The following is a 19,343-nucleotide window of genomic DNA, read 5'->3' on the forward strand; positions in this document are numbered from 1 at the left end:
GTTGCTGTAGGTCTCCAACATCACTTCTCTATATAAATTCTGCTGAGCAGGATCCAGGCATTCCCATTCCTCCTCAGAGAAATCAATAGCCACATCCCTGAATGTCAATGGCTCCTAAAAAAAAATTGGTAGATCAATAGCACACGGACAAAACCATTATTCAGTGTTTAGTTTGGATTAAGAGTTAGTAGAACTGACTGTCATGTAGGAGAGTTACTTTAATTATGTAATAAGATACGTATTTTCCTCTGAATTAGATAATGGAAAGTAAGTCCTAAAACAGTATATATATTCCATATCAGAGTGAAGTCAAAGATATATACCACAATCCAAGAACTGAATAAAAGCCTAACTCCTAACTTTTCTGCCACCCGTGAATGAACTTTGGGGGACATTCCAGATGCAAATCAGACTTGTCAAAGATATACTCATAAGGTGATTGTGCCCAAGGGATACAAAAAGTGGTAAAAAAGCTTTTGAAAACAGTCTGGGAGTTATTCTTTTTGCTTTGCATCCATGAGTTAGATTGAGCTCCCCAAAACAATTAGTTTCAAGTATCATCCATGACACATTCGCAATGTGTAAAATATTCATAAAATATTAATGTTTGGAGACATGTAAAGTGACACTTCCACCTCGTGAAAAGACACACTTGAAATATTAAGTTCTATAAGCAGTTCAATGAGTGAATAAATTTGGTACAATAGAGGCCCAGACAGCAGCATGTATGTGTTCAAAAACTGAGACAAAGAAATGGATAATAAAAGAACAAAGACCTTTTAATATAATTGTAATGGAAAACTAATGGTAAAAATAAGTTACTTAAAACTCATACAACCAAGGAAATATAACCAAGGAAAATGATGGCTTTGAGAAATACATAATAAAATTAGGAGTCATAAAAAGTCACAGGGCTGTCATCATCTCTGTGTGCAAAAAGAAGATGAGATCAGTAAGACACACCACAAGTGTCCACATGGGTTTTCCACGTGTGGATGGATCCTAATTACTTAAACACAGCTACTTTATTGGAAGAATTATCTTGACATCAGAGCATAATCACCCCATCTACACAAATAACCAATTAAAAATCTTCAATAGCAAAATGTTTAAATACTTGAGCCAATTGGAATTGTATGGTATCAAGATTTTATGAAAGGAACAACAACAAGACAAATCAGGTTACTAGATGATTATAGTCACTGTTCACAAAAAGCAAAAAATAAAAATCCTGACATGTTACAATAAATATTTTTTTTCCAAACTCTGGAGAACCCTCTCTGTAACACTGTGGCCTTCTGTGGCTCATTCCTAAGCAGAGAGTCAGGTAATTCTGGGCAGATAAGAAAATAATTCTGTAAAGTCCACACATCTCAGATCCCTTTTGCAGAGAAAGGAAATGGTTAGTCTTCCAGAGTCACAATTCTCACAAGTTAACAGACACATAGTTGGAGTCAGTTTAAAGTCCTCACCTACAATGTTCTTTAAAATTTATTTTTCTAAAAGAAAATGTGTGAATTTGCAGAAAATCAAATGGGGGTTGTGGCTCAGTGGCAGAGCTCTTGACTAGCATGTGTGAGGCACCAGGTCTAATCCTCAACACCACATATAAATAAAGGATAAAGGTTAATCAACAACTAAAAAATATTTTTTAAAAGAATATGTTTTTGGCACTGGTTGGCACAAGTGTCACTACTTCGGGTCTCAAAATTGCAGTCTTTCACCTAATTCTGATGTCACTTATAAGCCCCAACATCCTTAATAAGACTATTATAGCATAAAAATTAAAACCAAGAATCAATAAGTAGACAGATCAAAACTGCACAGCTTCTCAGCAAAAGAAACAATCAGTGAGGTGAAGAGACAGCCAACATCCTGGGAGCAAACTCTTACCACTCACACATCACATACAGCCCTCATCTCTAGGGTATATGAAGAACTCAATCTTGACACACATACACACACACACACACACACACACAAAACCAAATAACTCAATCGATAAATGGACCAAGGAACTGAACAAGCACTTCTCAGAATATGATATACAACTGAGCAACAAATATATATGAAAAGGTCAACATAGCAATTAGAGAAATGCAAATCAAAACTAAGATTTCATCTTATTCCAGCCAGAATGGAAGCTATTATGCATATAAACAATGAGCATTGGCAAGGATGTGGGAGAAGAGGCACAATCATACATTGCTGGTGGGGATTCAAATTGGTGCAGCCAATATGGAAAGCAGTATGGAGATTCCTTGGAAATCTGGGTATGGAACCACCATTTGACCCAGCTATCCCACTCCTCAGTCTATCTCCAAAGAAATTAAAAACAGCATACTACAGGGACACAGCCACATCAACGTTTACAGCAGCACAATTCACAATAGCTAAACTGTGGAGCCAACATAGATGCCCTTCAGTGGATGAATGGATAAAGAAAATGGGATATATATACCCAATGGAATATTACTCAGCACTAAAAGAGAATAAAAACATTGTGCTTGCTAGTAAATGGATGGAGTTGGAGAATTTTATGTTAAATGAAGTTAGCCAATACCCAAAAAAACAAATGCCAAGTATTTTCTCTGATATATGCGGAGTGACTCACAGTGGGGTAGGGAGGGAGAGCATGGGAGGATTAGATTAATTCTAGATAGGGAAGAGGGGAGAGAGGAAAATGGAGGGGGAAGGGGATTAGCAAGGATGGTGGAATATGATCAACATCATTATTCAAAAACACATGTATGAAGATTTGAATTTGGTGCCAACGTACCTTATATACAAACAGATATGAAAATTGTGTTCGATAAGAGCTGTAATGCAGAAAGAAATGAGTACATGTAGAATGGCATAAATTAGCATGAATATACTTTATATCCAGAGGAATGAAAAATTGTGCTCTGTGTGTAATAAGGATTGTAATGCATTCCACTGTTGTCATGTATTTAAAAAATAAATGAATTTTTAAAAAAGAAAGTTATTGGAACCCGATGGGGACAGTATAAGCCTACAGAATAAATATTGTAACACCTTGAAAACAGAGAGATGGAAGGGAAGATGCATGAAAAACCAACAAGAATGTGCCCTAAACAAAGATGCTGCATTATTAGAATCCATGGTCAGAACAGCAGGAGAAAAAACAGGGAAGGAGTGGAGGAGGTACATAATTTTCTATGAATTAAAGGATGATATAAGAGCAAATACAGGCAACATGGGATCATTTTGATAAAGAGCTACATAAGCAAATACAGAAAGCAAAAGTTTCCTTCAATAAGGAGATAGAGATTCTGAAAAAAAAAAAAAACAGAGATCCTTGAAATGAAGGAAACAGTAAACCAAATTAAGAACTTAATAGGAAGCATCTCCAACAGAATAGATCACTTGGAAGACCAAACCTCTGACATTCAAGGCAAAATATATAATCTTGAAAAAATAAAGTCGACCCCAGTGAAGATGGTAAGAAACCATGAGCAGAAGATTCAAGAATTATGAGATAACATGAGAAGAGCAAATTTAACAACTATTGGGATAGAGGAAGGCTTAGAGGTCCAAACTACACAAATGGACAATCTATTCAATGAAATAATATCGTAAAAATTTCCAAACATGTAGAGTGAATTGGAAAATCAAATACAAAGAGAGTACAGGACAACAAATGAACAAAATCACAACAGATCCACACCAATGCACATCATAATGAAAAACACGTAGCATACAGGAGAAACAGAGTATTTTAAAAGCCACAAGAGAAAGGAATCAGATTATATATGGGGGAAACAAATCAGGATCTCTGATTTCTCAATGGAGAACCTGAAATCTACAAGATTCTACAACAACATATACCAAGCTCTGAAAGAAACAGATGCCAACCAAGAATCATACCCAGCAAAATTAAATTTTGATTAGCAATTGAATTTCGATTTAGATGCTATTTTTATGATAAAATAAAAACCTTCCATGATACACAAATTTAAAAGAATTTACAACTAGAAGGCCTGAACTACAGCACATCCTTAGTAAAATATTCCATGAGGAGGAAATGAAAAACAATGAAAATTAGAAAAGGGAAGTATCACTCTAAAGGAAAAACCCATCAAAGAGAAACCAAATCAAGTTAAATACCAAAAATAACTGGGAATACAAATCATGTCTCAATAATAACCCTGAATGTTAATTTCCAAAACTCAGCAATCAAAAGACTGGCAGATTGGATTTAAAAACAAGATCCAATAAAATGCTGCCTCCAAGAGACTCATCTCATAGGAAAAGACACCCACAGACTGAAGGTGACAGGTTGGAAAAAAATATATATCTTGGGCTGGGGCTCATTGGTGGAGTTCTCACCTAGCACCTGTGAGGCCCTGTGTTCGATCCTCAGCACCACATAAAAATCAATAAATAAAATAAATGTATTGTTTAAATCTACAAAAAATATTTTTAAAAACATACCACTCACATGGACTGTGAAAGCAAGCAGAGGTTTCCATCCTTATATCAAATAATGTGGACTTCAAGTGAAAGTTAATCAGAAGGGATAAAGGAGGACCTTTCATACTGCTTAAGGGAAACATACACCAACAAGACAGAACAATTATAAATATTTATGCCCCAAACAATGGATCATCTATCTTCAAACAGACTCTTCTCAAGTTCAAGGGCCAAGTAGACCACAAGACCATAATTCTGGGTGACTTTCACACACCTCTTTTACCACTGGATAGATCTTCTTAACAAAAGCCAAACAGAAAATACAGAACTCAATAATACAATCAATAACTTAGATTTAACTGACATACATAGACTATTTCATCCTTCAACAGGCAAAGACACTATCTTCTCAGCAGCAAATGGATCCTTCTCTAAAATAGACCATATGTCATGCCAAAAAGCAACTCCAAGCAAATACGGAAAAGTAAAGACACTACCCTGCATTCTATCAGATCATAATGGAATGAAATTAGAAATCAATGATAAAAATGGAAGCTACTCCAACACCTGGAGACGAAATAATATGCTAGTGAATGAACAATGGGTTGCAAAAAACATCAAAGAGGAGATTTAAAAATTCTTAGAGGTGAATGAGAACATAGATACAACATATCAAAATCTCTAGGACACTATGAAGACATTACTAAGAGGAAAGTTCATTGCATGGAGTTCATTCCTTAAAAAAAGAAAAAGTCAAATAAATGACCTAAAATTACATCTCAAAGCCTTAGGAAAAAAATGAATCAACACCAAAAGAATAAAGGACAGAAATAATTAAAATCAGAGTTAAAATCAAAGAAATTGAAACAAAAGAAGCAATTAAAAATTGACAAAATGACTGGGAATTGAACCGCCATTTGACCAAACTATCCCACTCCCTGGTTTATACCCAAAGGACTTAAAAACAGCACACTACAGGGACACAGCCACAATAATTTTAGCAGCACAATTCACAATAGCCAAACTGTGGAGCCAACCTAGATGCCCTTCAGTGGATGAATGGATGAAGAAAATGTGGCATCTGTACACAATGGAATATTACTCAGCAATAAAACAGAATAAAATCGTGGCATCTGCAGGTAAATGGATGGCATTGGAGAATATAATGCTAAATGAAGTTAGTCAAACCCCAAAAAACAAATGCTGAATGTTTTCTCTGATATAAGAAGGCTGAATATACTGGGGTAGGGAGCGGGAGCATGGGAGGAATAGATGAATTATATTTAGGTCAGAGGGATGGGAAGGGAGGGGGCAGGGATTAGCAAGGATGATGGAATATGATGGACATCATTATCCATCTTACATGTATGAAGACATAAATTGGTGTCAACCTACTTTACAGAGATATGAAAAATTGTGCTGTACATGTGTAGTAAGAATTATAATACATTTTGCTGCCATATATTTTTTATACATTAATTAATTTTTTACAACTTTTCAAAATGAAAAGTTGGATCTTTGAAAAAAATAAATACACTTGATAAACCCTTATCCATACTAATGTAGAGAAAGAGAAAAACTCAAATTACTAAAATCCATGATGAGAAAGGAAATATCACCATGAACACTAGAGAAATACAGAAGATAATTAGAAATTATTTTGAAAATTTTACTCCAATAAAACAGAAAATACTGAAGACATCAACAAATGTCTACAATCGTATAATTTAACCAAACTGAGTGAGGATGACATACACAAGTTAAACTGATCATTTTAAAGCAATGAAATAGAAGACACCACCAAAAGCCCACCAACCAAAAAAAGAAAAAGAAAACAAGAAAAAAAAAGCCCATGACTCAATGGATACAAGACCGTTAAAGAAGAACTAACACCAATACTCATGAAATTATTTTGTAAAATAGAAAATGAGGGAGCACTTCCAAACTCATTCTATGAGGCTAAAATCGCCTTGATTTTAAAATCAGACAAAGACACATCAAAGAAAGAAAACTTCAGACCAATATCTCTAAAAAACAGATGCAAAAATTCTGAATAAAATTCTGGCAAATCAATTACAAAAACATATCAAAAAGGTCATGCACCATGATCAAGTGGGATTCATCCCCATGATGCAAGGTTGGTTCAACATAGAGAAATCAATAAATGTAATTCGTCACATCAGTAGATTTAAAGATAAAAATCATATGGTCATCTCCATAGATGCAGAAAAGCATTTGAGAAAATACAGCACCCCTTCATGTTCAAAACACTGGAAAAACTGGGGATAACAGGAACTTACCTCAACATTGTAAAGGCTCTCTAATCTAAGCTCCAGGCCAACATCATTCTAAATGGGGAAAAATTGAAGGCCTTCCCTCTAAAATCTGAACAAGAGAGGGATGCCCTCTCTCACCACTTCTATTTAACACAGTTCTTAAAAAACTGGCCAGAGCAATTAAATGAAAGAAATTGAACGAATAAGTACAGGAAAAGAAGAACTTATACTAGCACTATTTGCTGATGATATGATTCTGTACTTACAAGACCCAAAAACTCCATGAGAAAACTTTTAGAACTAGAATTCAGCAAAGTAGCAGAATATAAAATCAACACCCATAAATCAAATCAAAGGCATTTCTTTATATCAGTGACAAATCCTCTGAGAGGGACATGAGGAAAACTACCCCATTCATAATGTCCTCAAGAAAAAGATACCTGGGAATCAAAAAAAGAGGTGAAGGATCTATGCAATGAAAACGACGGAACACTAAAGAGAAATCAAAGACCTTAGAAAATGGAAAGATCTACCTTACTCTTGCATAGGCAGAACTAATATTATCAAAACGACCTTACTATCAAAAGCACTATACAGATTTAATGCAATTCTGATCAAAATTCCAATGGCATTCCTCATGAAAATAGAAAAAGCAATTATGAAATTCATCTGGAAAAATAAGAGATTCAAAAGAGCCAAAGCAATCCTTAGCAGGAATAGTGAAGCAGGTGGTATCGCTATACCAGACCGTAAACTATACTAAAGAGCAATTGTAACAAAAACAGCATGGTATTGGCACCAAAACAGGCTGGTAGACCAATGGTACAGAACAGAGGACACAGAGACCAACCCACAAAATTACAACTACCTTATATTAGACAAAGGTGCCAGAAACATGCACTGGAGAAAGGATAGCATCTTCAACAAATGGTTCTGAGAGAACTGGAAATCCATATGCAACAAAATGAAATTGAACCCCTATCTCTCACCATGCACAAAAGTTAACTCAAAATGAATCAAGGACCTAGGAATTAAGCCAGAGACTGTGCATCTAACAGAAGCAAAGATAGACCCTAATCTTCATCATGTGTGATTAGGCCCCAACTTCCTTAATAAGACTCCTATAGCACAAGAATTAAAACCAAGAATCAACACATGAAAGGAATTCCAACTAATAAGTTTTTTTATTTAAAAAAAAACACGTTAGAGAGCCTACATCCTGGGAGCAAATCTTGACTCCTCACACATCAAATAGAGCACTAATCTCTGGGGTATATAAAGAACTCAAAAATCTTAACACCAAAAAAACAAATACTCAACAAATGGGCCAAGGTCCTAAACAGACACTTCTCAGAAGAGGATATACAATCAATCAACAAATATATGAAAAAATGTTCATCATCTCTAGCAATCAGAGAAATATGCAAATAAAAACTAAGATATCATCTCACTCCAGTCAGAATGGCAGCTATTATGAAGACAAACAACAGCAATGGTGGCGAGGATGCAGGGGAAAAAGCACACTCATAAATTGCTGGTGGGACTGCAAATTGGTGCAGCCATATGGAAAGCAGTATGGAGATTCCTTGGAAATCTGGGAATGGAACCACCATTTGACCCAGCTATTCCTCTTCTTTGACTTTACCCAAAGGACCTAAAAACAGCACACTACAGGGACACATCCACATCAATGTTTATAGCATCACAATACCCAATAGCTATACTGTGGAGCCAACCTAGATGCCCTTCAGTAGATGAATGGATAAAAAACATGTGGCACACATACACAATGGAATATTACTCAGCACTAAAAGAGAATAAAAACATGACATTTGCCAGTAAATGGATGGAGTTAGAAAATATTATGTTAAGTGAAGTTAGCCAATCCCAAAAAAACAAATGCCAAATATTTTCTCTGATATACGGGGGTGACTCACAGTTGTGTAGGGAGGAAGATCATGGAAGGATTAGATTAATTCTAGATAGGGAAGAGGGGTGGGAGGAAAATGGAGGGGGAAGGAGATTAGCAAGGATGGTGGAATGTGATGGTTATCATTATACAATGATATGGTCAACATCATTATTCAAAATACATGTATGAAGACTTGAATTGGGTGTCAACATACCTTATATACAAAGAGATGAAAAATTGTGGTATATATGTGCATTAAGAATTGTAATGCAGAAAGAAATGAGTACATGTATAATGGCATAAATTGATGTGAACATATTTTATACAGAGATATGAAACATTGTGCTCTATGTGTTTAATAAGGAGTGTAATGCATTCCACTGTTATTTTGTATTTAAAAATAATAAATTATATATATATATATATATATATATATATATATATATATATGAATTAAATCATGACATAAAAACATCTAAAAGAAAGAAATTGTGAGATAGGGTGCATGTGGTGCTACACAACTCATATATACAGTGGTCTAGAGACTGAGGCAGGGGGATCACAATTGTGAAGCTGACTCCAGCAACTGAGTGAAACCTGCCTAATTTTTTAAAAAAGTAGGCAATAGAAATTTTAAAAAATTAAATTAACAAAAAATTTAAAATTTTTAAATTTTTTTAAGTAAAATTTTAAAACGGGCTGAGGATATAGTTCAGTGATAGGACACCCTGGAAATTCCATCCAGAAATAACCATTTCTGGCAATCAGCCACATTTTGTTTGCCATATTGCATACAGTTTGACAAATACCATGAAACACCTTGTCAGTTTTATATCGATGTCACATAAATGTCACATTTCACATATAAGCATATTTTTAAAAGGACACCTGCAGAATTTGAAAAAAATGCAAATACAGATCAGCACCTAAGAGACTGAATGATAAAATTCCTCCTTATAAAGATGGCCTCTTTTCTCAGGTTCATCTATGATAACACCCCATCAAAATTTCACCATAATTTCCTTTTCATTGAAGAAGGGACCAAAACAAACAGTTTGAAAATTTACCATGGTAGAAGGGGAGTGAGATCAAGAGTCCCAGTTTATCCCTAGAAGGGATTTGCCAGCATGATCTGCAAACTGTGTTTGCTAACAGCTGAGCTCCTCTCTAGCCAGTCCCTGAGGGTAGATAGGACAAATGCAGTCCATCCAGCAGCCCTGCCTGAGCTCTCTCCCCCCTACCTCAGTAATGACTCTAGGTCTCACCAATTCTTTCTGGCAGGAGTATGTCCAGGCACTCAGGGTCCCAACATTTTTCCACATTCCATGGATCCATCTTAACCCATCAAGCTTTGGGAGCAATGGCAAATGTGCATGTGCAAATCTCCCTGGATCAGAAAGGAGGGTCCTCACATTGGTGTGTAAGTATTTCCCTGGGCTACAATCCCCACAAGGAGTGAAGCAAAAGGGGTCAAAACCACAGCTCCCTGTTTCTTTCTAGAATAGGCTCACACCACCTTCTTGCAGTGAGCACAGGCAGCCTGGGTTCTAACCAATTGCATCAGAAATTCAGTCACCAGCCAAGTAGGAGACGTTCTGCAGCCTGAGCCCAGCTGTAGGAAAGGATCCTATCAAACAGATGAAGGAGCCAGTCCTCCAATGACATGGATATGGAGAAAGACCCGCTCACAGGGGACTAGAATATAAGCTTAGTTCAGCCATTTTTAAAAATAGCATGGAGTTCTTTAAAAGCTAACAGAGTAACAACCACTCTGGACACATTTCCAAAGGAACTTGAACCAGTGTGTTCATAAATGGCTGCATGCCCATCGCTGTTCCAGGATCCACAGGAGCCAGGACCAGGGAACATCTGAAGTGGCTTCTGGATAAGGAGACTCTTCCCAGCTGCAGGGCAGTCACCTACTCCCCTGAGAAACTACTTCCCCAAAATACACCTGCTCATAGTTCCACAGGTGGCTGATATTTACCAGATGCTCAGGAGACCTCAGATGTGCCAGGTGTCGGATGCTCATGTCAGGCAGAGCCAAAACAGGACCAGGAAAATCTCAGAGGGCATGAGAACCCCTAGGACATACAGTCCACAGCGGGGACACTCAGCCCAAAGATATTCTGACAAAGTGTCTGGCCAGGGAAATAAAGGGAGAATACACATGCACACACACATGCACACATATATTTTTACTGGAAATGGGGACAGGGGACTTGAATTTGAGGAATTCATTGATACATATGTACAGGTTTCATCTGGGAGATGGGTTCTGGATCTGACATTTTGCTTCCCTTACATTTAGAACATTCAGGGGGAACCAGGCAAAAGCGCACACACCTGTAATCCCAGCCAGTCAGGAGGCTGAGGCCCAAGTTCAAGGTCAGTGTCAGCCTCTGTCTCAAGATAAATGATAAAAAGTAGGAGGGATGTAGCTCAGTGGGAAAGGACCTCTGTGTTCAATACACTATGCGCCCCTGCCCCCCCCCCAAAAGAAAGAAAAGCTCAGGGGGGAAGAAAACACTGAGACCCATGCAGATCCCAGCCCCCTTGGGTAGGAAAAGGGCCGACGGACTGGTGATTCTCACAGTCATGACACTCTGAAATCCACCACAGAAGAAATTCAGGGAGGAGACTTGAGCTGCCAATTTGTACAGGAGATATCCATGTGTTCCATAAGAAGAATAAGAAGAATCCAGCATCTTTAGAAACCCGAGAAATGTGAAATAAAACCCTACCAGAGAGAAAATGTAATAGTATCAATGAAGATAGGAAACAAGAATTCTAATAAACTCAAGGAGTTTAAGTGCTTCTTAACTATTTGTGGAAACTGTTTTGCCATTAAAGACACATGATATTTCCCCACTGCAGGGACTTGTTGCAATCAGTTCATAGGACCAGAATAATACATTAATAGTCATGGGATATTCAGATTAAAAATAGTATAAAATGCCATGGGTAAGTTCTACACGGGTGCCATATGCATGTGGTATTATGTATAACTCTGATGCACTAATAAACAATCCAGCATGCTTTACTCTTAATGGAAGCATCCAGTCCTAAAATTCATCCACAAATTTAAATATATGTACACTTAACCAAGAAACTTTTTAATTATAAGGGAAAAAAGTTATTACCTAACATGTACATTGGGAAGCTGTACTGTTACAATTATCTTCAAGGAATACGACCTCAATAAAGTCCACCCATGAACCCACGTGGATGTGAAAATCCTATACTTAATTGCAACGGAAAAGTCATTATCAATCAAACCCTAACCAGGCCAATCTCAGCAACTTAGCTAGACCCGCGGTCAGAATGAAAACTAAAAACTACCAGGGACATGGCTGAGTGGTAAGGCACCCTTCTGTTAACTACAAAACAAAAAAACAAACTCCACAAAACTAGCTCAGGAATAAGCGAGGTCCCTGTTCACTGCAGCTCCCCTCCTGCAGGAAAACGGTGTTTGGAGATTGGATTTTTTTTCTTTTGGTACCTGGCATTGAACTCAGGGGCCCTCTACCCCTGAGCCCCATCCCCAGCCCTATTTTGCATTTTATTTAGAGGCATGGTCTCCCTGAGTCTCTAAGTGCCTCACCCACTTGCCAATGCTGGCCTTGACCTCGCAGCCCTCCCGCATCATCCCCCTACCCCCAGCCACTGGGATGACAGGTGTGCGCCATCCCCTGGCTTGGAGTTGATTACTCTCTGGTCCCACCTGTCAATCACCACAGCCCCGGAAGACACCGGGCAGCGGCGCTCACCTGCCACTTAGGACTGGAGCAGGGGCTGAGGCTGCCCCAGGGGATGGGGAGGCTGCTAGGGGTCTCCTCCACTGTCACACTCTCCACCCGGCTGGCCAGGGGGACTGAGGGGCGCTGTCCCCAATGGGCTCAGACCTGTGGACGCAGAGAGCGCCCAAGTCAGGGTCGGCCAACTCGGGTTCCCACCACAGCAGGACCCGCCAGACCGCCTCCCTGCCCCATCTCCCTCCCGAGCCTCCCTGTCCAGGCACCAGATGCCACTGCACACTCACCATTTCCTGGTGCCCATCAGTCAAGCCTGCGCTAGGGAGCTTCAGTCCCTGCATGGCAGGCCCACGCGGGATCCCGGGCACGGAGGGAAGCCCGGAGTCCAAATGCAGGAATCCTAGAAGCACTGACCGCTGAAAAATAAATCCCATCCCTAGCGCGGAGGCCCGCCCCCTGCTCGCTGGCTGCGCTCAGGATTGGACAGCGCTCAGCACCGGGGCTTCTGATTGGACAGGGCGTCTGTCAGTCTCCGCTCTCCCCAGCCCGAGCCCAGCTAGCCTTCTTTTTGAGTGACAGCGGGTGATATCCGCTTCAGGCAAGAAGGAGGGCAGAATGGCAGGGTTTGGGTGCAGCTTTTTTTCTTTTCCTTTTGAGGTCTGGGCATTGGGTTAGGGTTAGGATGACCAGAATTCTAAGTTCTGTTGGGTTCTGATGTTAGGAAATTGAAGTCATTTCTTGATAGTTTCATCACCTGGGCCTCCTCCTACAATAAGACCACCCAGAGCGTCTCCGGGTGCTAACTTGTCCTCTGTTCATCTGTGCAAAATTCTCCAAGCAGAACTGGCCTTTCATCCCTTGGGAACTGCCCAGTGCATCATGGCCAGCGCTGGTTTAGGCTCACGGGGGGTGGGGGTGGGGGGTGCTGGCAGGTGCCAAGGAGGAGTTGACCACCCAGTTGGCAGCCTGAGAGCTGATGTTCCTCCAGCTGAGTAGAATCTTTCTCCTGCCCACATTGAGGCTGGAAGCAGAGTAAGGAGATCAGCACAGAAGAGACCCCGAGAGCGCAGAACTGAGTAAACCCCACCTGAACCCGGGCTCCCTTGCTCCCTGGCGCACTGGGGGTTGAATTCAGAGGACTCCACCTCTGAGCTCCTTCCTCAGCTCTAGTTTGAATTTTATTTACAGACAGGGTCTCACTGTGTTGCTTAGCACCTTGCTTTTGCTGAGGCTGCCTTTGAATTTGGCATCCTTCTGCCACAGCCTCCCCAGCAGCTGGAATGACAGGCGTGTGCCACTTTTTTCTTTCTTTCTTTCTTTTTAAGAGAAATACCTGCGGTGGCCTCAGGATAACAGCCTTGCACAGATCAAGACCACCCTGGGTGCTCTTCCTGGTTCCCACCCGTTCCCCTGGATTCCAGGCAATGGGATCCTGCCTCCTCCAAAACCCAGAGACACCCTGCCCAGGTGTGCATCCTTACTATCAGCTGAATATGCTGCACTTATCAAGAAAAAAGAAAAAAAGAGAGAGACCCTGCCTGCTTGTCTTGATGCAAACAAAGACGATGCATTTCCAAAGAGAGCTCTGCGTCTTGTCCCCCCAATTCAGTGGTGCAAAAGTCACATAATACAGAGAAGTCTTCTCCTTAAGAGGGGCTCAGGGGTCTCTCTCTTTAAGGAAAAACAATTTGTGTTTGATTGGGAGTCCAGGAAAGCCAATTCCAGGTTTTCCTAATTTGGTAAATAACTCCATAGACTGGAATGCACCCTGCTCCTCTCTGACTTACTTAACCATGGAGGCCTCGAGATTACCTGCCCCTGGGACCTCTGCACCTGCAGATGAATGCGGGGGGAGTCCTTTCTACTCATGCAGCGCCCTGTACCTCCACCTTCCCACAGGCTCCAACACCTTTGGCAGCATCCAGTCGGGAAGCGGTTTAGAAAATTCTGGAATGTACCTAAAGACATTTCCTCATCCGGCTAGGATGCTATCAATTTGGTCCCATGGTCCTTTTCAGTACTTTTAAATCTTGTTCTATATTATTGGTTCTCCTTAGATATACATGGCCATAGAATCCATTGTGGTAAACTTATCCAAACATAAAATATACCTTATTCTCCTTAGGACCCCATTCTTGTGAGTGGGCATGATGGGTAGATTCACTTAGGTATTTTCATATAATTAAATAGAAACATTATGGTCACTTCATGCTACTGTCTTTTCTGTTCTTATCTCCCCTCCCTTCCTGTTGCTCCCCTTTGTCTCATCTACAGAACTTCTCTTTTTGCCTCCCACCTTCCTTGTGATATAGATAAAGCATGTCATGGAAAACATGTGACCTTTGCTTTGGGGGGATTGCCTTATTTTACTTTAGCATGATAATCTCCAGATCCATTCACTTACTGGCCAATGTTATGAAGTCATCCTTTTTTAAAGCTGAGTAATATTCCACCATGTATATATACCACATTTTCTTTATCTATTCTTCTGTTGATGGGCATTTAGGCTGGCTCCATAGCTTAGCTATTGTGAGTTGTTCTCTCATAAACATTGATGTGGCTGTGTCCCTGTAGTATGCTGATTTTATCCTCTTTATGCTGAGGAGTAAGATAACTGAGTCAGAAGGTGGTTCCAGTCCTAGTTTCTTAGGGAATGTACATCCTGCTTTCCAGAGGGGTTGCACCAATGTGCAGTTTCTCCAACAAGGTGTGAGCATTCCCTGTCCCCCACATCCTCACGAATTTATTGTTACTGTATTCTTGATAATTGCCATTCTAACTGGAGTAAAAGAGAAGCTCAGTGCAGTTTTCATTTGCATTTCTGTAATTGCTAGATACATTGCCTTTTCAGCATTTATTTTATAAACTATTTTTTCTAGTTGGAGTTGGACCCAATACCTTTATTCTATCCATTTATTTTTTGTGGTGCTGAGGATGGAACCCAGGGCCTCTCAAGTGCTAGGCGAGCACTCTACGGCTGAGCCCCAGCCCTAGTCCCCATCTTCAGTATTTTTTTTCTTTTGCTTCTCAGTAACAGCAGCCCAGGTATTTGGGGGACCAGTTTTGCTGCATTTGTGAAATGGGAACACTCCTCTTGAAGGAAGAGTGAGCAGGTAAAGCCACATGCCCAGGATTCCAGGGATGAGCAGTACATGGTTGTCTGGCCCATGATGAGAAGATTATGTGGGTGAGAAGAAGAAAAGAGCCGGGGACACCTTGGGACCAGAACACCTCCTTCCCCCATGAGGGAAATTATTCTTGCTGTTAGTTTTCTTAACCAAAATGAGAAATTTTACTAAGCCACCAGTGCCATTAGATATAGGTCCTTGGATGGAGCTCAGATTTGTCTTGAGAGGCAAGGAAAAGTGAATAACCAACCCAGTGGTTCCAATAACCAACAAGCTAGACCTTGGAATTTTGGGGACAAAACACTGGGTTTTACTCAATAATTAATAATCCAACAGCACCTGACACCCAGTAAAAGGGGGATGGAGAATTGGATGGGTGGGTATGGGGGTCTGTGGGTGGCCAGCTACAGGAGCTTGCGTCTGGGGTGCATTCCTTGCATTTGAGAGGTTTTTCAACACCAATGAGGTAAGCAATGTGGCAAGAAAACTGGCAAAACCCTCTGCAGTATTCTATACAGGAAAATTCATAAGCACTTTAAAAGCATCTTAATGTTTACACTCGGTCAAATGTGCCTCAGTCAGAATGCAACCATTTGAAAAGAGCTGTCAACATGAAAAGTTTCTGAATTCTGCTTCTTTGTGGATCACTGCAAAAACCATATGAGTCCATGGCTAAATAGATAAGTAAAAATAGAAATCTAATAATGAGCATTCTCTTAAGACTTCCGTCCTGAAAACACTGCCCTATTTGCTTTGATAACTAAATGATCATTTAATCATTCCTCTAGCAACACTTGAGGTCCATAAAGAACTGTGGAACATGTCTGGTTTGGACAGAAATGTTGGGATACCAAGAAGAAAGTCACGCTGAACCTCAAAGGAGAAGTTTCATAAATCACCAGATTGCAGGAATGCCCACAAAAACTTGAAATTAAAAACAAGGGACTGGGATTGTGGCTCAGTGACAGAGCACCTGCCTAGCACCTGTGAGGCACTGGGTTCTATCCACAGCACCACATAAAAAAGAAATATATAAAATAAAGGTATACTGTTTAACTAAAATCTATTTTTTAAAAAAAAGATCAGATTTAAAATAAAAAAAGCAACTCCCTGCAATGCAGCATTTCTCCTAGACCAGCTTCCTGGACCCCCAAATACTACCATGATATGAGCAAGCTTAGAAAAATGGGTGAGAAATTACAGAAGTCTGCTCTGGCCCCATCTCTAGTCCAGCCCCACTTAAATGTCCCTCTCCAAATAGCAACACCTCAGACCAGGTATTTGCTGTCTCTCCCTTTAGAGCTTTCTCACATTTTTCCTTTCTTTCTTTTTGTTGAACCTATGAACTTGTGCATGCAGGGCAAGCACACTACCAACCTCACTGAAACCCCGGGCCCTCACATTCTTTCCTGAATGTGCATCTGTTTTCTAAATAGCTCTGTTCACGTGCCTGACAATGATGAAGATCTTTTCTGCCTTGAAAACCAAGGAACCTACTTTTTCTGAGCTGATGTCCCTCTCTCTCTCTGGAATCCCTTCCCATTACACACCCTCACACAGCCAGAGTCAGACTTGAGCTTTGGAATTGTGTGGGGTTTTTATTGTTTGGGGTCTGATATCACATACGTCACTGGAGGGAGGTAACCAGCAGCTATGCAAATTTTTTTTAATAAGCAAAGGACAAGGTTTGGTAGCACATGTCGATAAGGGCCAGGGATTTGGAAAGCTGCCTAGGAGGATCTCAAGTCTGAGGCCACAGTTGGCCTTTAGCAAGACCCTGCCTCAAAATAAAATATTCAAAAGTTCTGATATTGGGTGAGTCTTCATGAACAATGAAAGGTCAGAGTTCCTGTTTCAACAGTCTCCCCTTAGGATGCTGTGTGTATGTATGTGACTGTTACCTGCCAACAGGACCTAGAACAATTGTTGGTGCCCACCTGTATTAATAAATAGATCAAATGAAGTGAGTAAATAACTAAAGCAATAAAAGATCTGACACTGTAGCTGGTTGTGATCCCAGGGATATGGAGGTTCGGTGGTGTTTCTTGGCTCTTGTGTTCTTGCAAGAGAGGATTTTAGATAATACATAAAATGTAATCAAAGTAGAGCAAAGTTTATTGGCCCAGAAATCACTATCAAGAAGGGGGGAGGAAAACAGTGAGGCTTCTCTGACATCTCTAGGCCTCACACCCCTTTGATACTCAAGTTTATGGGAGATGCTGTGGGTGATTCCAGAATTCTGCCCATGGACCAATTCCTACTCTTAACTGGTAGTAGGATGACATCGTGTTTGTAGGTTCCTACTCCACATGGTCTTGTCCAGAGACACCAAAGCAAAACCTGAGTGTGTGTGTGTGTGTTTCTGAATTTTACTATAATAAATATTTTATTATGGCAGCTATTATGAAGACAAACAACAACAAGTGTTGGCGAGGATGTGGGGGAAATGGTACACTCATACACTGCTGGTGGGACTGCAAATTGGTGCAGCCAATATGGAAAGCAGTATGGAGATTCCTTGGAAATCTGAGAATGGAAGCACCATTTGACCCAGATGTCCTGTGGAGCCAACCTAGATGCCCTTCAGTGGATGAATAGATAAAAAATATGCGTTATATATACACAATAAAATTTTATTCAGCAATAACAGAATAAAATCATGTGTGTGGGGGAGATTATGGTCTTGTTCTCTTGTTTTCTGACTTGTAGGGAATAGAGTTTTTCTGAGATTCTCACCAGTATCTTTGCCTTTGTCAAGGGGTATTGAAACTTACTTCTGTTTCTTGCTGTCTAACTTTTGTGGTTTTCCAATATGAGGTATGAGATAGAAGTGGATTTTAAGTGGATATTTTTAATGTAGGAGTTCACTAATTACTATTAGAAGCAACAGATGAGCTCAGTACAGTAATCCAATTTAATATCATCAGTTATTTATGTGCATAAGAAAATAAGTAGCAAACATAAAATTAAAGACAGTTCTAATGACCATAATATCAAAAGCAAAATACTTTGGAATTTTTCAAGAAATGTGAACACTTGAACATTTAACATGGCTTGTTTTTAGAAAATATACCATTATCCCTATGCCACCTTCTTCTTTTGTGGGGACCTTAACCCATAGAAAAAAAGATAGGAATTAAAAACTTCCCCCTGTGATCCTGAGGACAGGACTTAGGAATGGTCTACCAGTGAGCTCTATCATTATCCCATTCTTATTTTTCTTTGAGATATGGTCTTCCCAAGTTAGTGAGGCTAGACTCAAAGTTGTGACCCTCAAGGCTTGGCTTCCAGAGCAGCTGGGGTTACATGCATGTGCCATCACAACCCTGGTAGGGATTAGTCTTTTTTGTTTTCTTTAGTTGTAGTGGACAGAGTACCTTTATTTATATATTTATTTTTATGTGGTGTTGAGGATTGAACCCAGTGCCTCACATGTGCTAGGCAGGTGCTGTAACTCTGAGCCCCAGCCCCAGGGATTAAATTCTTGACTTTCATATTACAGGTTGGCTCAGGATAATATATAGGTTTGCAACTGTGTATAATGTCCCCATTTTGTGGGTAGAAGGTAGAGGCCACAATGAGAGAAAATATCTATCTTTATCCTTGGAAGTGGAACATCAAATGTGGATTCACCTGCAACTTATTATTTGTGGATTGCCCAGATCTTAAAAATATAAACAAAAGAGACATGAGGTCAAGGCTCTGAGGAAGAGGGACTAGGTATTTCAAATTGTGAGGCAGCAGACTGAGAAAATCAATGCTAAGCTACCTGGGTATGGAGAATAGGGTCCCTCACATTTAACTGTAGGATCAGGATCCCAGAAGATATATAAGAAAA

General features: G+C 40.0%; 1 protein-coding gene across 1 annotated transcript in view; it reads right to left on the bottom strand.

The window, feature by feature from the left end:
* Positions 1-19,343, bottom strand: part of LOC139703048 (zinc finger protein 420-like) — a 62,758-nt gene that overhangs the window by 6,458 nt on the left and 36,957 nt on the right. Inside the window, exon 5 of the mRNA XM_071605968.1 lies at positions 1,888-1,895. Coding sequence (XP_071462069.1) covers positions 1,888-1,895 — 8 coding nt within the window. The remainder of the gene's footprint in view (positions 1-1,887; positions 1,896-19,343) is intronic.

The sequence above is a fragment of the Marmota flaviventris genome, chromosome 20 (genome assembly GCF_047511675.1).
Source record: "Marmota flaviventris isolate mMarFla1 chromosome 20, mMarFla1.hap1, whole genome shotgun sequence".
Lineage (NCBI taxonomy): Eukaryota > Metazoa > Chordata > Mammalia > Rodentia > Sciuridae > Marmota > Marmota flaviventris.